The sequence below is a fragment of the Adiantum capillus-veneris genome, chromosome 25 (genome assembly GCF_014529385.1).
Source record: "Adiantum capillus-veneris isolate H3 chromosome 25, ASM1452938v2, whole genome shotgun sequence".
Taxonomy (NCBI): domain Eukaryota; kingdom Viridiplantae; phylum Streptophyta; class Polypodiopsida; order Polypodiales; family Pteridaceae; genus Adiantum; species Adiantum capillus-veneris.
Window position 1 is genome coordinate 119,678,982 of NC_140955.1, and position 18,856 is coordinate 119,697,837.

The 18,856-nt window shown below is 40.8% G+C and overlaps 1 protein-coding gene across 1 annotated transcript; it reads left to right on the forward strand.

Annotated features, from left to right (window-relative positions):
* The first annotated feature begins 206 nt into the window (after positions 1–206).
* Positions 207–3,191, forward strand: LOC147425548 (MATE efflux family protein). Its single transcript, XM_086499795.1, has 2 exons — positions 207–1,033; positions 1,135–3,191. Exons 1-2 carry the CDS (start codon positions 920–922, stop codon positions 2,638–2,640), a joined length of 1,620 nt encoding a protein of 539 aa, XP_086355921.1. The 5' UTR covers positions 207–919; the 3' UTR covers positions 2,641–3,191.
* Positions 3,192–18,856: the final 15,665 nt, after the last annotated feature.

The window sequence follows — 18,856 nt, forward strand, 5'->3', positions numbered from 1 at the left end:
CACACACTCACTCTCTCTCTCTCTCTCTCTCTCTCTCTCTCACTCTCACACACACACAAAACCCCCCCCCCCCCCCCCCCTCTCCCCCAAAACTGGCGCGCATATTTTGACGGGAGTTGTGGGTAACATCGAACACAGAGTTGATAAGACAGCGTCATCATGAAGTGAAGAGGGGAGGGGACTCGAGAGAGAGAGTCTAGTGAGAGAGACGATCTAGGTTTTTGTGGGGCGCTTCTGCTGGCTTGAATGAATAATAGTTGAGCAAATACCTAGGAGCAGGTGACGAGGGAGGGACTCTGGTTGGAGATTTTTGTTAGTGGGGGGCTTAACAATGCGTCTAGAGGCTTCTCTCTCCTGTAGTAGCGAGGATTCAAGGAAGCTTCTCTCTCTTTCTCTCTATCTCACGGTGACAACCTCGTCTGTGGCCTCTCGCAGTGCAGTGAGATACACCATATCTTGTATCTCTTTACAAGATCTCGGCTTCCTTCTCAGTTGACCCTAAAAGAGAATTCAGTTCGTTCTTGTTATTCAGTCCTTTTTGGTGCATACCTGTTCCCTTGCTTTGATCCTCATGATTAAATAACATTCTCCCCTCCCCTCCCCTCCCCTCCCCTCCAAATCTTTTGACGAATTAAAATTTATTTTAATATATATCTTAGTATATTTATTTAGCTCCCCTAGGCACTTTGCGTGTGGGTGTTCCCACACGTGCACCCATTCATTCCACATTCGATCTCGTTGTGCGAGCGCCCACAGGAGGCAGACCCACAGCCGCACAGCATCTTCTCTTTTGCTAATGGGCCACGGCGGCCATGCAGTTCAACCGCTGCTCCTCTGCCCCTCTTGTGTATTTATGTGGCCATAAATAGCTTGGCAAATCTTTCACCCCCTCTCAATTCAACCTTTCTCGGTGCCTCACATGGGCACCTATTCTGTTGTAGAGACAGGGCCCAAGTCCGCAGAGTATGCTATGGATCGGCTACCTTCTTCAAAGCAAGGGCCCGCAAAGGAGCCCACATCACCCATTCAGCAGGTAATCGAATAGGAGATCCGTCTCTGCGTCGGCACTGTTGGGTTTTGCCAGATTGTGTCCTTGTTGGATGCCTTGATTTAGCTCATCATGTTGTAATGCAGGTAATAAAAGAGCTCCAAAAGCTTGGCGGCATCGCCGTACCTGTTGCAGCGATGAATTTGGTCGTTTATGTCCGTGCTATGGTTTCTGTCCTATGTCTAGGAAGACTTGGTGGCTTGCAGCTTGCTGGAGGAGCTCTTTCTATTGGTTTTACAAACATAACAGGCTACTCAGTTCTCTTTGGCTTGGCATCCGGAATGGACCCCATCTGTGGGCAGGCCTTCGGTGCGCAGAATTGGGCACTTATAGGTCTTTGCTTGCAAAGAACAATCCTCATCCTCCTCACAGCAAGCATTCCCATCAGCCTACTGTGGCTCAACCTACAAAGGATCCTTCTTTGGCTCGGCCAAGATGCAAGCATCACCGCTGTTGCAAGCACTTATTGCCTTTTCTCCATGCCGGATCTCCTTGTCAATTGCTTCTCACAGCCTCTTCGGGTCTACATGCGCTCCCAAGGCATCACCGCACCTATGATGTGGTGCTCTGCGTTTGCCGTGCTTTTGCACATTCCTCTCAACATTCTCCTGGTCTTTGTGCTGAAGCTTGGTGTGCCTGGTGTTGCCATTGCTGCCTCTTGGACAAATTTGAATATGGTGCTGTTTTTGCTTGCTTATCTGAGATATTCGGAGGTGTACAAGAAGACGTGGGGTGGGTGGTCGAGAGCGGCATTCAAAGAATGGTGGCCACTATGGAGCTTAGCACTGCCTAGTTGTTTTGCCATCTGCTTGGAGTGGTGGTGGTATGAGATATTGACATTGTTGGCAGGGTATTTGCCAAATCCCAAGGAGGCAGTGGGAAGCACAGCAATTCTGATACAGACAACATCGCTAATGTATACGATACCACTGGCATTGAGTGCGTCCGTGTCAACACGTGTTGGAAACGAGCTAGGGGCAGGAAGGCCAGACAGGGCGCGAGTGGCGGCAATGGTGGCGTTGGGGGTAGCGGCGGTGGCAGCGGTAGGGCATTTGGGGTGGGCGACAGGGTTGAGAAATGTGTGGGGCAGACTGTTTACACACGAGGAGAGAGTGCTGGCATTGACAGCATCGGTGATGCCGCTGGTGGGGCTATGTGAGCTTGGCAACTGTCCGCAGACGACAGGGTGTGGGGTGTTGAGAGGGAGTGCGCGGCCTGCGGCGGCGGCACGTATCAATTTGGGATCATTTTATCTGGTGGGAACGCCGGTGGCGGTGGTGCTGGCCTTCCACTTGAAGCTAGGATTTGCAGGGCTATGGTTCGGGCTGCTGGCTGCCCAAGCAGCCTGTGCTGTCTCAGTCCTGTATGTAGTCTTCACCACTGACTGGCACCTGGAGGCCAGCAAGGCCAGGCAGCTGAGTGACGGTAACCCCTCTGTTGAGCTGCCAGGTAATTATGCTCCGCCACGTGACGTCCACGTGGAAGCCCAGTCGGACGAGGAAAGCGCGTCTCTACTGCCTTTGAAGCCTACCCTCGCCTACGTGGAAGGGAAAAGCAATCACAATGACATGTGGCACCCTGGGTCTGGTTAATGACGTGTACCTGCTAGTATCCTCATGAGGTAAATTTTGTCCGGGCGGACAACTTCTCTTTGTGAAAATACCATCCTTAACCTTTCCCAAAAAGCCGATGTCATATTTACAGGTTTCTGTCCACTGCCCCTCCCACAGTCCCACTAACTGCCTTCCTCTTCCCAACATATTCTCCTCGGAGGCGTATAGAGTTAAAGGTGTTTCACACCCTTTCCTATACCAAATTATAGACTCTTAAAATATTACTTTTTGCGTTTTTGTAGTGCCAATAGAATATTTGGTAGTGCTTTTGTGACCATAGATTCACTTTTTTGCTCAGGCTGTAAATGGAGCATGGACCCTTTCCATTAAGCCTAGGGAAAAACATAGGGCCTAACTTTGACCCACTTGCATATGGGTGCGTGCATGTTTGAAAGCATGGCGTGGGGACCACGTGCCCGAATATTCTTCGAAGAATCGATCAGTATTGAAGAGTGCTATGTGGCCATGCTATGGTACTTTCATGTAGTGGTGGTTTCACTGTGGATGTAAAATGTGACAATTTGAGTGGACTCATGTTTTCTCGGTGTGGTCGAGGTTTACATACGACAAAAATCGACATGGTTTGGATTTTGGAAGTGTGTACTTGTCATTTCTTGAGTGTTGAACTAGCTATTTGATGGAAATGTTGCATAGTGTCATAGCAAAGAATCACAACAGCTTATGCCTTTACAAGGTGGGATTGTAAGGTCATTCATTCAAGTCACTTGAGCACGTTGAGAGGGGGGAAGGGAAAGTGAGTCTAGAGGGAAGTTGAAGTGAATGGCTACGATACGATGAAAAAAAGAAAGATGAGGGAAATTGGAATAAGCATGCAGAAAGCAGTATTTAATATCATTGGAACAATTGCAAGAGGTCAAACCGACATCCCTTGAAGTAGAGGTCTTACTCGAGAGGGAATCGAGATAACTGAACACCACGCACATGGGTGGAGTAACAAAGCCATCCCTTCCAACGTCTGTGCACTATTTGGCAAGGGTGATTTCAAATGGGATCAATGATGGGGGTCATTCGGGCCGTCAGATGTATTATTGTAAATTTGAGCGATTTTGTAAATTCGGGTTGGTTAGTAAATTCGCGTCCGCACCTTGAGCATCGAACCCATTGCATGTGCTCTAACCACCACGGCTACATGCAGTATGTGGCATTTTAATGTCACATGTAAATGCGAGTCGGTTAGTAAATTCGGAGTGCGTGATCTTGTAAATTCGGGTTGCTCGATCGCATGGCTCATTATACACGCGCCTCCTCTTATTCACCTTCATCCTTGATCCCATTTGAATATGCTCATGTCATATAGTGCTGAGGCTTGCAACGGAATGGCAGTGCTCAAAAGAAACATGTTCCCTAGCTCAAAAGAAACATGTTCCCTATGCTTGGAAAAAACCTAGGTTTAGCATAGGTTTAGTGTCATCACACTGCAAAACTTTTTTTGCAGTAGCATGAGCATTTCCGCTTGTATTTTTGCTCGCATGATACGATGAGTGTCTTTGAGCCTTATCAAGGTTAAAAATTCAATGTAGAAACTTTATTTAGCAAAGTTACCTCACATTTTTCATGTAAAGGTTTTCAAGTAATCACAAAAAAAAGTTCGACCCCCCCCCCCCCCCCCCCCCCCCCCCCCCCCCCCCCCCCCCCCCCCCCCCCCCCCCCCCCCCCCCCCCCCCCCTCAAAAAAAAAAAAAGCACAAAAAATAAAATAAAAAATTCAAACAAATAAAACAAAGTCAAGAAGGACGAAGGCCCTTTAAGTTCAAGGAGAAATGAGATTTATGGAAAGTAAGTTTGAAAGAGTGTTTACAATCACATGAAATTTGTATCGTGTTTTCATATAGAATTATATTATTTATTATATATATATAATCGTAAATGCTTTATATATTAGAAAATGTCCCACTTAAATAATAAGGTGAAAGATGTACATTGTACACTATCATTTGAAAAAAAATATTAATTATATTATTTAGTATGCATATATTATGCATACACAAGCTAGATTCACAAGCGTCGACGGCAAAAACTTCTTTCTTCATTCACAAGGAACGAAGGTAGCTCTATAAAATTTATTCTATACGATTTTGACATCTAATGAGTTGTAATGTATTGCTAGTGTTGTTGAGTATGTCGTTGGATTCAATTCAATCACACCGATCCATGTTTCGTGTTAAAAAGTGGATGCTAAAATTGCTCTTCCGAGGGGAGAAGGTTTATTAATTTTTCTGTGGATCCAGAGAAGTGTAATTTCTTTTTGTGCCAATGGGCAGCTTCCATGGTGAAAGCACATTTTTTTTTAATGTCTTTCATTGGCTCTCGTGTACCCAACCATAATCTCGAATGGTTTATATAATAGGAAAAGCTCCACTTAATCTATACTAAGTATAATGTGGGAAAGAATTCTGGCTCCCTTCCTCGAACACGTGGCATAATCTCCTTGCTTCGGTCAGTGTGCCCTGCAGAAAGGCAAGACAACGAGTGAATGCACACAGAGAGAGAATTCTAGTCAATGTGTCAGCTTAGCCTTGAGCCGGTTGCAAAATCAAAGTAGCCAATTGAGGGAAGGGCAAGAAGGAGAAAATTCCACTTAAAATACATGGAAAATAGTGTAATTTTGCAAAAATATTGGCTAGTATTTTTAAATTTCCGGTTCAGATTTGTCTTGGAGGGATTTTTGTATGTTTGTGAAAATGATTTTTTCCGAACACTGAGGTGGAGAAGGATAAAGACAAATGGTGTTTTGTCGTCCCTTTTCCTACTCACTTCGAGTACCTCACCTCATAGAGGAAGCACCTCACCTTAGAGACCTCATCATTTTTTGTTTATGTGATTGCATTGATCGCCAACCTTGACAATTGTAAATACTATTGGAATGATTGGGAATTGTTGTGGATGTGAACTATTTAAACTATGTATGGCTTTAAAATCTAAAGAATCCTCTCAGCTTCAATGTTCGGGAAAAGTGATTTCACAAACATACAAAATTCCCTTTAGGGTAGATCCAAAGTGAAAATTTTGTAAATAACCGGTAATTTTTGCAATTTAACTCTATTTTTTTAAAATTTTTAATTGGATTTTCTCCTTCTCCCTCCCTTCAATCGGTAGATTTGGTTTTTCAACCGGTTCAAGGCTAATAAGAGGCACACTTTTCCCGAACACTGCTCAGCTTGCAAGGTAGATATGTTTTTAATTTCTAGCATCAACATCAGCAATAAGTCAAGACATGAAATTCGAAAGGTCTCTTAGCATAGCATAGGGATTGGATTTGGAAATTTATGTTTTTAATTTCTAGCATCAACATCAGCAATAAGTCAGACATGAAATTCGAAAGGTCTCTTAGCATAGCATAGGGATTGGATTTGGAAATTGATTTGTTCTATAATTTAATTTTCATCAATTTTGAAAGAGTCTACCACACTTCTTTCTGCAGTCATCTTTTCTTATCATTCTCATTTTCATGTACACATTACCTCCTTTCCTGAAATTTATCATGTTGGATGTTGCACCTTCAAATGTGGCTTTCACTCGCTTATTAGAAAGCTTCACAACTATACTATCAAACCCTCTAATAGGTTTGTTATTTGTCGACACAAGCATGCAGAAAGGTGCAAGCATGGGATTATGTGTTAGATGGATGTATAGTGATTGGAATCATGTTATGGTAACACAACCAAGGGTTCAATTGCATAGATAAGAAGCGATGAGCCTTTTTCTCTTGCTCCCCTACTCTAACCTTGCCGTGTGTGTGTGTGTGTGTGTGTGTGTGTGTGTGTGAGAGAGAGAGAGAGAGAGAGAGAGAGAGAGAGAGAGAGAGAGAGATGCTTCAATTTAAGGATAGAGAAGATACTCAAGGATTGTCCAAATTTTTATTGACACAAAGATAAGATAAGATGTTCCTTGATATAAGACTTCACCAAAAGCTTTGGCATCTAAGCTAGATTATACTTTATATCTATATTTATCTATATCTATCATATGATGTCAGTGGGCGTAGCCTTTACGTGTAATGACATTTCTCAACTTCAAGCAAATGAGCAAATCCCCAAGAAAAGGGCTTCATCCTAGCCCAAAATCTTATATTTATCATATGTGGCAGTGGGGGTAGCCTTTACACGTGTCAGCATTTCCCAACTTCAAGCCAGTGAGCAAGATTTGGGGGAAAAAAGCTCCATCCCAGCCCAAAATATTCAAATCACCATACTTGTCCACGTGATCACTCACTCACCATCATCGTGACTCCTTTAATTTAAGCTTCACCTACCCACCTACAAGCTCGCTCCAATTAGTGCTCTCTCTCTCTCTCTCTCTCTCTCTCTCTCTCTCTCTAACTTGGTGACGGCAGTGGGGGTAGCCTTTACACGTGTCAGTATTTCCCAATTTCAAGCCAGTGAGCAAGATCTGGGGGAGAAAAGCTCCATCCCAGCCCAAAATATTCAAATCACCATACCTGTCCACGTGATCACTCACTCACCATCATAGTGACTCCTTTAATTTAAGCTTCACCTACCCACCTACAAGCTCGCTCCAAAGTTAGTGCTATGTGTGTGTGTGGTGCAAGAAATGCAAGTCCCCTCGATGTGGTGTCTTGGTGAAGCGTTTGAAAATGATGAGTCCTCTTGACAGTTTGACGAAAAGTGTGGTTACAAATTGGAGGATTGTAGGGTTGTTAATGGGACTCCAGGCACATGGAGCTTTGACGGGCAAGACCAACGTTTAAGCAGTTGCGTTGTCTTAGTGAGTTGAAAACTTACTTTGCTGTATAAGTTAGAACATCACTACAACCTGACTACTTTGCTCCTTGATGTTGTAGGTTGCATCTCTCAACAGAATTATTATAGTTAATGTGCTACTTGCTAGAGGGGCAAGATAAGCAACATGCTTTTGTTGCAACATGTTGTAGGTGCCTTAACATGCAAGGCAGTGTGCGGAGTAGAAGGTTGATTTCATACACCATCACCATCAATATGAATCGAACAACATTAGTGTTACCCTCGCCACTCATCCTTCATTGAGCGTGCCATCCTCACTACTCATCCGTTTTAGCAAGACTAAGGGCACTATCTTTAAAGTCTCACCTAGCTACGATCACAAGAGAGTGGGAAGCAGTTGAATGTAGCAAGTACAGAATGAAGAGGTTTCGTGCAACTGAGGGGTTGACTGAGGAACACTGCAGAGAGAGAGAGAGAGAGAGAGAGATGCTAAGTAAGAGCAAGGGGTTTGAGGGTAAAACGGGCCATGCCGCCGCCAAAGGCGGTGCCGTTTTACTAGTAAATAATAAAGTGAGGTTCACATTACATATTATTATTGGAAAATAAAATAAAATCAATAAAATAAAAAATCACATAAAATTTTAAAACAAAAGAATATATTAATGCTTGTATTAAAAAAGATAGGTTTAAAAGCGTAGAGGATAATAAATAAATTTAAGAATTTAATTAAATAAATCTTTGTGAAGTCTTTAACACTAGAATGGTAACAGGACACTTTTGTGTCCTGATAAGTGTCATTTTGCTTGAATTATTTGAAGAGTATGAAAATAAATTTCTAGGTGCTATATATCCACAAAGTTTCCTTATGAGCTGAAAAAAACTTGACATTTTTTTTGGAATATCGATCCCACGATTAACCTTACTTTTGCACAACATTTTTGAACCTAAACTGTGTGAAAAAACGGGTCCTGTTTTTTGCTTTTTTTTCAAATTTTGGCAGCTATACCACTCTAAACTTCATGTTTGTGAGGTTTACATGTCTAGTGGTTAGGCCTTCATAGTTCTCAACATGTTTTGATGCTTGTAGGGAGAGCTAAGTGTTGAAATTGAAAGTTATGACCAACTTACAAGAATTGCATAATCCTGTTTTTTGGCCAAAATAGCATTTTTATGATTTTTTTGGTGGCTTTCTTGATAGCCAAATTCAATTTTGATTGTGTAAGCGTAACGTATAACATAAAGCTAATTTTCCTTGAGTTTTGGGGGACCTAATATGCTATATAGCATAGTATATGATGATCGTTGAGTTTTTTGATTTGCTGAAGAATACGATACATTTTAATGTAGCAAGTATAACTTCTCAATATTGCTAGTTTCTTAGGCCAATTGTGTGTATTTTATAGGTAGTAACCATATCTAATCATAGACTCCAAATTTGGCTACATATTGAGTAGTTTCTATGGGTTTCTAGAGGTCATAATGCTAAACCCACTTTTTTCATGTTTGCTGTATTTAGCACTTTATCATTGCCCCCAAGGTTCCACTTAGTAAGAGATCCATTATCCTTTTGACATGCTCCATGGCTCCTTTTGAATCCAAAGTCCGAAAGCACTTTATCATTGCCCCCAAGGTTCCACTTAGTAAGAGATCCATTATCCTTTTGACATGCTCCATGGCTCCTTTTGAATCCAAAGTCCCAAAGAAAACTAAGAAAACATGTATATAGTGTCTGTATTGAGTGTGACTATACAAACTTTGATGATAGGTCCTCAAAATGGTAAAAATGCAACTTTTTTGCACCTATTCTTTTTGCCCGAAACAAATTTAGTGAGGTAAAAGAAACCATATGTTTTGATCATCAACCCATTGAAGTAAACGGGGCATTTTATCTCATGTCCTACAAAAATTTGCACTCTTATTTATATGCAATCAACCATAAGAAATTGCAATTTTGGGAAAAATGCACTGGTCCATTAACTTTGGAGGCGTGTAATGACCAAGGGATGAGAAAACTTACAAGTTTCTCATTTTTTCCATATGTAGTAGTTCTTGAATTATAAGCTCATGAAAGGATTGGATCTACTATGGTTTTGGAATTTTTTTCTAAAACCCTGAAAGTACACTTTTATGTCCTATTAGGTCACCATTCTAGTGTTAAATAAAAGGACTCTTTACAAGTAGGAAGTACCCAACTGGAAAAAATAAAAAGGTAAAGGGAGTATAGAGAGATCCCTGTGGTGGAGCGATGTTGCACTGCGTCGGCAATGAAATTAGAAAAAAAATAAAGAGGAAGGAGAACGAAGCAGAGGGCGAAGGCAAGGAAGAAACCAGAGACGAAGGCGAGGACGAAGACGAAGTAATAGTCAAAGGTGAGAATGGAAACGGGGACGAAGAGGAGTCGAGCTTCTTTTTTATTTCAATAGCCAAATCCCATCCAAGTTCAACGACGTCCATGAGTCGCATGGTTACGGGAGCTGTCAATGGGGTAGATCTTCTGGAGGATTGTGATCGAATCCTTCTATACCTTTTTAAAGGTCCTTGACATAAAGGCAAGGTCTTTAGGAGCAAATGACGGGATTCCAAGGAATCTAGTGCACTAATGAATAAACTACATGCGAGCCAATAGTAGTAGAGTCAAATGCTGAAGAAAAATGGAAAAATGGTACTGTTAGTTTGATATGCAAAAAGAAATGGTTTACAAGGGACTCAGGAAAGAAAAAGAGAAGACGAGGAGGTAGGTAGTCCACGTGGAAATGGGACATTCTTTCCCTTTTCATCTCTCTCTCTCTCTCTCTCTCTCAGGCTTGCAAAACAACTGACTCCTTTGTGCACCTCGCACTTTGTAATCTCACTACAAAACTTTTTGCATGAAGAACTGCAATTAGAATGGAGATATTGTGTGTGTGTGTGTGTGTGTGTGAGAGAGAGAGAGAGAGAGAGAGAGAGAGAGAGAGAAGAGGTTTGCAATAGATGACGTGTGTGTGTGTGTGTGTGTGTGTTGGAGAGAGAGAGAGAGAGAGAGAGAGAGAGGCCTGCAATGGGAGTCATAAGAGAGAGGGATTTAGAACAACGATCTCGAGATATATATATATATAGCGAGAGAGAGAGAGAGGAGTTTGCAATAGACGACGCGAGAGAGGGAGAGAGAAAATGAAAGAAGAGAGAGAAGCAAATGAGAATATTCTTTCCTAATGCATTTTTCTATCGTGCGAGCGATTATGTAGAGCCAAGTATAGTGTATGTGAGAGTGTTCCTACTATATTTAAAAAACAAAATGAATCAATACTTCAGTTTATGGATCAAACTCTTATAATAGTCTTTAATCCTTTGTTCTTTAAAGTCTTTTTCAGCATGCCAGAAACAAAAATCTGAATCAATACTTCACCTTATGGATCAAACTCCTATGAATATGGATCTACTAACATAATATGGCGAAAGGGGGAGCCCTTTACACGTGTTGCAATCTGCGATCTGAAGGCTAAAGTCCAAAATTAAAACAGCCCCTTTGCACGCGATAAAGCGGGAGAGAGGGGGAGAGAAAGAGGTACCGAAGGCAGCCGACCGTACTAGTAGTCTTTAATTCTTTGTTCTTTGAAGTCCATTTGAGCATGCCAAAAAAATTTGAAAGCAACTTTCAAAAATAGCATTGGAAAGGAATGTTTTCTCTCTCTTCAATTTTTAAAAGGACACATGTCAAGCAAACAAAATTGAACGATCTTCACCCGTATCGATACTAAGAGCTAAGTCGCATCCGAGCTTAGTGGGGGGAGTGGGGGAGAAACTGGTAGAGAGGTCAAGCCCAAATAAACTCCTGCGCGGGAGAGAAAGTCATGGAGAGAATGTAGCATATTACGAGCAATTTCATTGGAGGAAATGCATCTACAAATAAGGAGAGCCCATTCTTTCCGAGAAGATAGCTTAATACCTACCTTTTCAGAGGTACTAGCAGCGCCATAGCAGGGCTTCTACATTCGAGGAAGACTTCCATTTTTTACCATAAATAGGCGTCTTCTTCTTCCCAGTCCCCCCACCACTCTCTGGCACGACTCGGCTCTAAGACCTCTAGCAAGCTAAGAAACAAACCAACATCGATCCCTCCCATGATTGGTCATTGTCCTTTTTGTGTATGTGGCACATATGCATGTGGGCATAAGCTCGCTCACTCTCTCTCTCTCTCTCTCTCTCATTCTTTTAACGTTCAAACCACATAACGTTGCATGAAGGATCGACACAAAAGTATCTATTGATGGTACTTCTAGTTCCCTCTATACGTTTCTCTTTCACACTTTTAGGTGAGGATAATGTTCTACTTCTTCCTTTTTGGCCTCCATAAGGCCTTATGTCACCGTTGAAATCTTTGGATCACTTTGGGACTGCTTGATAGGGATTACCTAAGCATTGTCTTTTGTACATGTAGGCAATGAGAGATCCCCCCCCCCCCTAAAAGAAAAAAACAAAAAAAAGGGGTGGGCATTTGAGCAGTGGGCCATGCACACTCTCCACTCTCATTCCTATGTAGGCAATTGTGACTCTTCACCTTGTTGTGCTCGATTAATGTGCTAAGAAGACGCGCTTCTCTTTTCTTTGAGAAGTTGATCCAAAGGAAGAGCAAGTTTATTCAAATGGCAATTTTCTTGGGGGAGCAAGTGGAAGTCTTTTTTTTTTTTTTTTAATGGCACAAATCCTGTGTGAATTGAAGCAAACGTCTTTATGAGCGCACAAGGTCGCTTGATTGTATTCAAACCCATGACTTGAGTCATGAAGGTCGAGTACTCAACCAACCAAGGTAGTTTCTTTGGACAACCAAGTGGAAGTCTTAGTTCAAGGATTGAAGTGTGCTTGTACATTGAAAATCTATCCTTTTGTGTATCCTCAGTTGTGCATAATGAGTAGATTACGAACAAGTCTCGTAAGCGACTAGGCAAAAAATTGCCAAAGCTTGGTATACCTTCCACCCTTCCCCATCCAACTTTTAATAATTTTATTTTCATTTGACATATATGGGGACACACTTTATATCCATGTGTTGTAAAGAGACATTGTGATCATGACAATGACACAAAGATTTACAACAAAGGGCTAAATGACACGAGCTTCTTTATGAAAACAATCATGTCCTCGAAAAGACATTACTAAACTTGGTGCCTATCATGCTTATTGGAGGGCTCCCGAGTACACCTAAAGGCATTTGTTGAGCCCCCTAAACAATGAAAGTGTGGGCCCCATAGCTTTTCTTAGTTTTATGGCACCAACTCTGGTGGTAACAAATGAAAGCATCCTTCTTACAAGACACATAGCTGAAGATTTTGCTACGACATTCAATGCCTAAAATTTGTAAAGACTACTTTCATTAAATATCTCATTACTTGTCTAACTTTTTAAGTCTTACTTTTTAATTAAAATAAAAAAGAAACAAGGTGAAGAATCATAGTAGGGTAAATGAGTGCGAAATGGTAATTGGTTGTGCGTAGAGTGTCAATGTATATTGTAGAGTGATTTGATCAATACATGGAGTTTGTCCCTTTTTAATAGATGGAGATTGTAGAGCTAGCTCATATGTGGTTTAAGGAGGATCTATGGATAGCTGTAATATCTGATGTTAATTACATGATGCCAAATTTGTTTAAGATAAAAGACAAGCGATTGTACAAATTATTTGGAACGTTAATGCTAATGCTAAAGTGTCTTGAGATAATGATTGCAGTTTCTTTATCGTGGTTCTAAAGAAAAAATGTTTATGCAGTGAGAAAATTTTCCAATGGCGTCGTAGGTATTGGAGTTATATATAGCTTTCCTTAACTAAACTAGATTTCACCTACATATACATAATTTATGATAAATATGATTCATTCTTTAAGAGTGTACATGGTGCCTTGGTTGTCTCTTTGCCTTTACATCTCAACATGGCATCAGAGATACCATAAATTCACTATGGCAAACTGTCTGATGAAGACGAAAGAAAGTATACAAGTATAATGGTTGTCATGCTCATGATTTTTGTGATTTGGATGTCTATGATGTATTGTGTAGGTTTATGTATTATATTATGATTTTTAAGTTTTGAATAACTCTACTTAGCAATCGTTAATGATTAGATTGTAGTAATATTGTATTATCAAGCATGTGTAATGGTTTTTGGACACCCCTAACTTTTGATTAATCTTTTAGGGTCTTTTGCTCAAAATTTGACAGATGGCAAAGATTAATGGTACTTTGTTACATTAATCTCATTTGCCAAAAGCTATAGAGCCGTCCATGCTCTTTGATTTGAGTTCAAGGTTGTAAAAAACAAAGTTTGGAGCTGTAAGTTACGTTGTTTTGTGTACATACTTTTTTGACGTAGATTTCATCACAATCACTCAATTTTGAGTTGTTTCATCAAAGCTAGCCAAGTTTCTATTTGTTTTTTGTCATAAAAAGCAAGGTATATAGTAGAGTGATTTGATCAATACATGAAGTTTGTCCCTTTGTTTATAGATGGAGATTGTAGAGCTAGCTCATATGTGGTTTAAGGAGGATCTATGGATAGTTGTAATATCTGATGTTAATTACATGATGCCAAATTTGTTTAGAATGAAAGACATGTGATTATACAAATTATTTGGAACAGTAATGCTAATGTTGAAGTGTCCTAAGATAATGATTGAAGTTTCTTTATCGTGGTCCTGGAGAAAAAATGTTTATGCATTAAGAAAATGTGTCGATGGTGTCGTAGGTATTGGAGTTATATATAGCTTGCCGTAGCTAAACTAAATTTTACCTATACATACAAATTGTGATAAATATGATTCAGCTTTTGAGTTTGTACATGGTTGTCTCTACATCTTCTCTGTCTTTACATCTCAACATGATATCAAAGATACCATAAATTCACCATGGCAAACCGTCTGATGAAGACAAAAGAAAGTCTACAAGTATAATGGTTGTCATGCTCATGCTTTATTTGATTAGGATGTTTATGTTTGATGTACTGTGTAGGTTTTATGTATTATATCATGAATTTTAAATTTTGAATAGCTCTACTTAGTAATCTTTATAATTAGATTGTAGTCATATTGTACTATCGTACATGCGTAGTGGCTTTCAGACACCCCTAAATTTTGATTAATTTATGATGGCCTTTTGCTCAAAATTTGATAGAGTGGTGAAGATTAATGGTAATTTGCTACATTGATCTCGTGTGCCAAAAGCTATAGAGTCGTTCGTGCTCTTCGATTTGAGTTTGAGGTTGCAAAAAATAAACTTTGGAGCTATGTGTACAGACTTTTTGACGTGGATTTCATCACAATCACTTAATTTTGAGTTGTTTCGTCAAAGCTAGCCAAGTTTTTATTCATTTTTTGTCATAAAAAGAAAGCTAATAAATTTTGTTTGTTCTTCATATGCTTTGTTTATTTTGGGCTACTTTATTTCTTATTGTCTCGTGTATGGTGTGAAAAATTTGTGATCTCCTATTGTATGTATTCTCCTACCTAAAGATGTCGAATTCTATAATTGTTAATGGTTCTCTTTTTGAACAAAGATATGTTTCTCACTTTCAAGGAAAAGGATTTCTTGGATGGAAAGTAAATATGTTATTGATCCTTGAGGGAGATGAGCTTTTTGATATCGATCTTGGTAATTATGAATGCTCGTTTCAGTCTTTTCATATAGACCAAGATAAAAATTCTGTGAGACTGAAACATTTGTCATAAAATTCTAATATCTAACCAACCCAAATGATTTTCTCATATTAAACTGATCACTTAATGTGGGAGAATAAACGGGAACAAGGGTTAAGATATAGACATGTGCTTATAGATCTATCTCAACACGGGGCCAATGGTAAAGGGGTCCAAATGAGAGATTGTTTGTCAAAGAGCAAGGCTAACCAATGGAGCATAAAGACCTTAGGGTTAGCTTCATTCAAGACCTCCAATAGTTAGTGTTAAAAGTCCTTTGACCTTTGGTAAGATAGGGCTGTGCTTGAGGTGGGAACCCGGCCCAAGCTTAAGGTGCTTGAGGTGCTTGTCGTGTTTGATGACTAAGGTGCTTGAGGTGTTTGTCGTGCTTGATGAATAAGGTGCTTGAGGTGCTTGTCGTGATTGTTCATTAAGGTGCTTATCGTGCTTGCCGACTAGGGAGCTTGAGGTGCTTGTGGGAACACCACCCAAGCTTGAGGTGCTTTGTCATGCTTGCTGACTAAGGTGCTTGAGATAAGGTGTGACAAAAATTCAATATTCAAGCCCTACAAGGATGGGGCGAGCCCTACAAGAGGGGGGATGAGAGGGAACACACACACACACACACACACACACACACACACACACACACACACACACACACACACACACACAAAAGGCATGCTTGGTACAAAGAAAGCAAAAGGGACACTTGTCGAGTTCCTCCTCATGTTGCCCTCATGGTGTGCATGAAGCCTATTGGTTGGACACTCAAGGGGTCCAATGATAATTTAGGAGATTTATTAATTATCTTTGCATTTATCAAGTCCTCTCTCTCAAATGGGAAAGAGGGACACTTGTCCCAAGACTAGTATGCTTGCGTGGTATGACTCTTGCTTATGATTGGCTAGGCCTGAGGGGTCCAATGAGCTTCAAGCATGAGCTACAAGGGGAGGTCAACCAAAGCAAGTACGGGACATGCTTGAGGGGTATTCTCTCTCTCTCTCTCTCTCTCTCTCTCTCTCTCTCACACACACACACACACACACACACACACACTCATGGTGTATTGTGCAAAGAGCAAGATCTCCCTCTAATTCTCCAAGCAAGTAGAGGCTGAGATCCTACACCAACACTCTTGGCTATGGAATGCAAATCCAACCAAGAGCCATGCTTCAATGCTTAAACTTTCCATCTTCTCCATCTTCATTACTATGCTATTATGTATGCTAGCAAGAAGAGTGATGATAAGTGAGGAACTAGTTCTTTCTCCTATGAAATATTTCTTGTTCCTCTTCCCTACCCCCATTCCCTGCTAGCTCTCTCCACCTTTGAAGGTGTTTGAGGCCTTGGGACCGAGGCTTGGGATAGTTAATGCTTTCCACAACGTTTATGTTATGCTCGTGATGCATGAAGATTTCCATCTTCATTGCATCACCTAGGTCACAAGGAACACAAATATTGTATTGTAACAAGTTTCTCTTGATGGGAGAAATCATAATACAAATGCCTATTGGAGGGGGACCGGCTCCACATAAATCTGGTCCTCAACTGTTGTCATGTTCTCTAAATTATCTCTCTTGCAAAAGGATTTTTCATGCCAAGTTAACCAAATGCTATGTTTATGTTGCTATCTTCAGTTATGTTCACCCTCTATGCTCTTAAAGCAATTTCTCAAAAGTACTCTCTCGAATTTCCGCTACTCTCAACTTAATAGGCCAATTTCATTAATTGGTATCAGAGCATTTGGTTTCTCTTTTCTTGCTTAAGAAGAGAGGTCCTTAAGTAGCCTATAAATGGTTGATTTTGTTAATTATATTAGGGTAAGTGAAACTCGAATCTATTATCACTTTTGTTGAGCCCACTATGTGGAATATGGTGCACACCTCGGGAGCTTTGGACTTAATAATGGAGTCTTTTTAGACTTGCCTACGGCTTTACCATTATTGAGCCATAAGAAGTCCGAAAGAAGCTAGCCCTCGGAAAACTTTGCTATGTTAGACCTACTCCACTACTCTCTCTAATTAACCACTTCGAGCCGTGGGTGTAGATACTTAAGAGCTGATTCTCAAAGGCTAAGAGGAGTGGCAACTAAGGTTTTGAATTGCCAAAGCAGACACTAAGTACGTACATAAATTTTGTTAACATGACTGACAATAACCAAGAGAGTAGAATGAACATTGATAGCTTTGATTTTGCACATGAAGGTGCTAATGATGATGCCCCCATGTTTGTCAATTATCTCATTACTAGGTTGTAGCAAGCTATGGGCAACCCTGTTTTGAAAGCTGAAGTTACACAAAACTTCGTGCTTATGGGATTTTCCTTCCTCTCCAAGAGGAGTGAGCGAGCTTAAGAGGCCTCTTGAAGAGACCCCCAAAAGAAGACTCTCTCCCATACGAGAGGAGGAATCCAAAGAGCAAGAAAGCAATGGAAGTTTAAGTTCCTCTGAAGATGTGGCTCCACAAAGACGGAGGTCTAGACGATCGCCAACTCCTTCCAAGAGGAAAAGATCAACACAGTCCTTCTCCTCGTCATTCCGAAAGGGAAGAGAGAAAACAAAGGAAGAAAAGGGCAAGAAAGAGGTCACCCTCTTCTACTTCTTCTTCATCTTCCTCTTCTTCCGATGAAGGCTATGGCTATTCTTGTAGAGAATGCAAGAGTGGAGGAAATCGCAAATCATACCTTGCATGGCGAAGGTCACAAAATCTAAAGAAGTTCAAAGAGGGAGGAAAGAGTATATGTTTTCTCACCTATGATGGCACCTTTGGTGCTACTGACAAAGTGTTGGCCTTCATCCAACAATTTGATGTTGCCTTTGCAGATGAGGGCTTCACAGAGTCCTTGAAGCTACGTAATGTAGCTATGCACTTCCAAAAATTAGCTTGTCAATGGTGGGCTAGCCTTCATGTCAACGGTGAAGCCTCAAAGACATGGAAAACTCTACGAGTTTACGAGTTTCCATCATGAAGCAATTCCTTGTAAGAGATGCAAAGAACAAAGTGCTTACTGAATGGTGCAGCTTGAAGCTTCTCTCTCATGAGTCTATCCACAAGTATGTAGACAAGTTTTGGGATTTACATCTCAAGGCTACTGTCTTTCAAAAGATAGACTTTGTCGAGCAAAAGAAATAGTTTTGTGCGGGATTACCTGAAGAGATGGCCGAGTATGTCAACTCTCAATGGCATGGTTCTATCACCGAAGTAATCCATCACACCATGGTTGCTTCACGCAATGATTTCCAACAAGGGGCTAGACGTAATGTCAAACCCATGGAAAAAAAAGACAAAAATGATGCAAAGGGGAAAACCAATACTCAAAATTCTTCCCAAGGTACTTCCAACAACAACAACAACAATCGGTCCAAGGAGAAGGGAGTTTAAAAAGGCAAAAACAAACTCTATCTTGAAGTGCTTGAAGATTTTTTCAAGGACCATAAGTGTTTTAAGTGTGGGGAGCAAGGACATGGTTATCGTTCTTGCCCCAAGAAGAATGTTCGCAATGAGACTCCTAGAGCTTTCACCATCGAAGCTCCAAAAGAGGATGCTCATTGCAAAGGTGCACCTCTCTCCTATGCTTGGGGAAAGGTAAGAGAGCATGATGCCTTAATCTTGTTTGACCCTGGCTCTACTCACAACTTCATATCAACGGAGTTGGCCACCAAGTTGGGCATTCAAGCTTTTGAGATGGGAGATGCTGTAACGGCTGACACTATTTTGAAGGGACATCGAGCCTCCTTTACTCCCTTGATCGGGGAGTTGAGGCTCCATGTCGAAAGCTATGTCGACAAAGAAGACTTTTTCATCTCTCCTCT

What these genes read in the sequence shown, in the direction of transcription:
- LOC147425548 (XM_086499795.1), top strand. Translation starts at nt 920, where the DNA reads ATGGGCACCTATTCTGTTGTAGAGACAGGGCCCAAGTCCGCAGAGTAT. An exon ending in CCACATCACCCATTCAGCAG is followed by an intron (nt 1,034 to 1,134) that starts GTAATCGAATAG and finishes GTTGTAATGCAG; the next exon opens with GTAATAAAAGAGCTCCAAAA.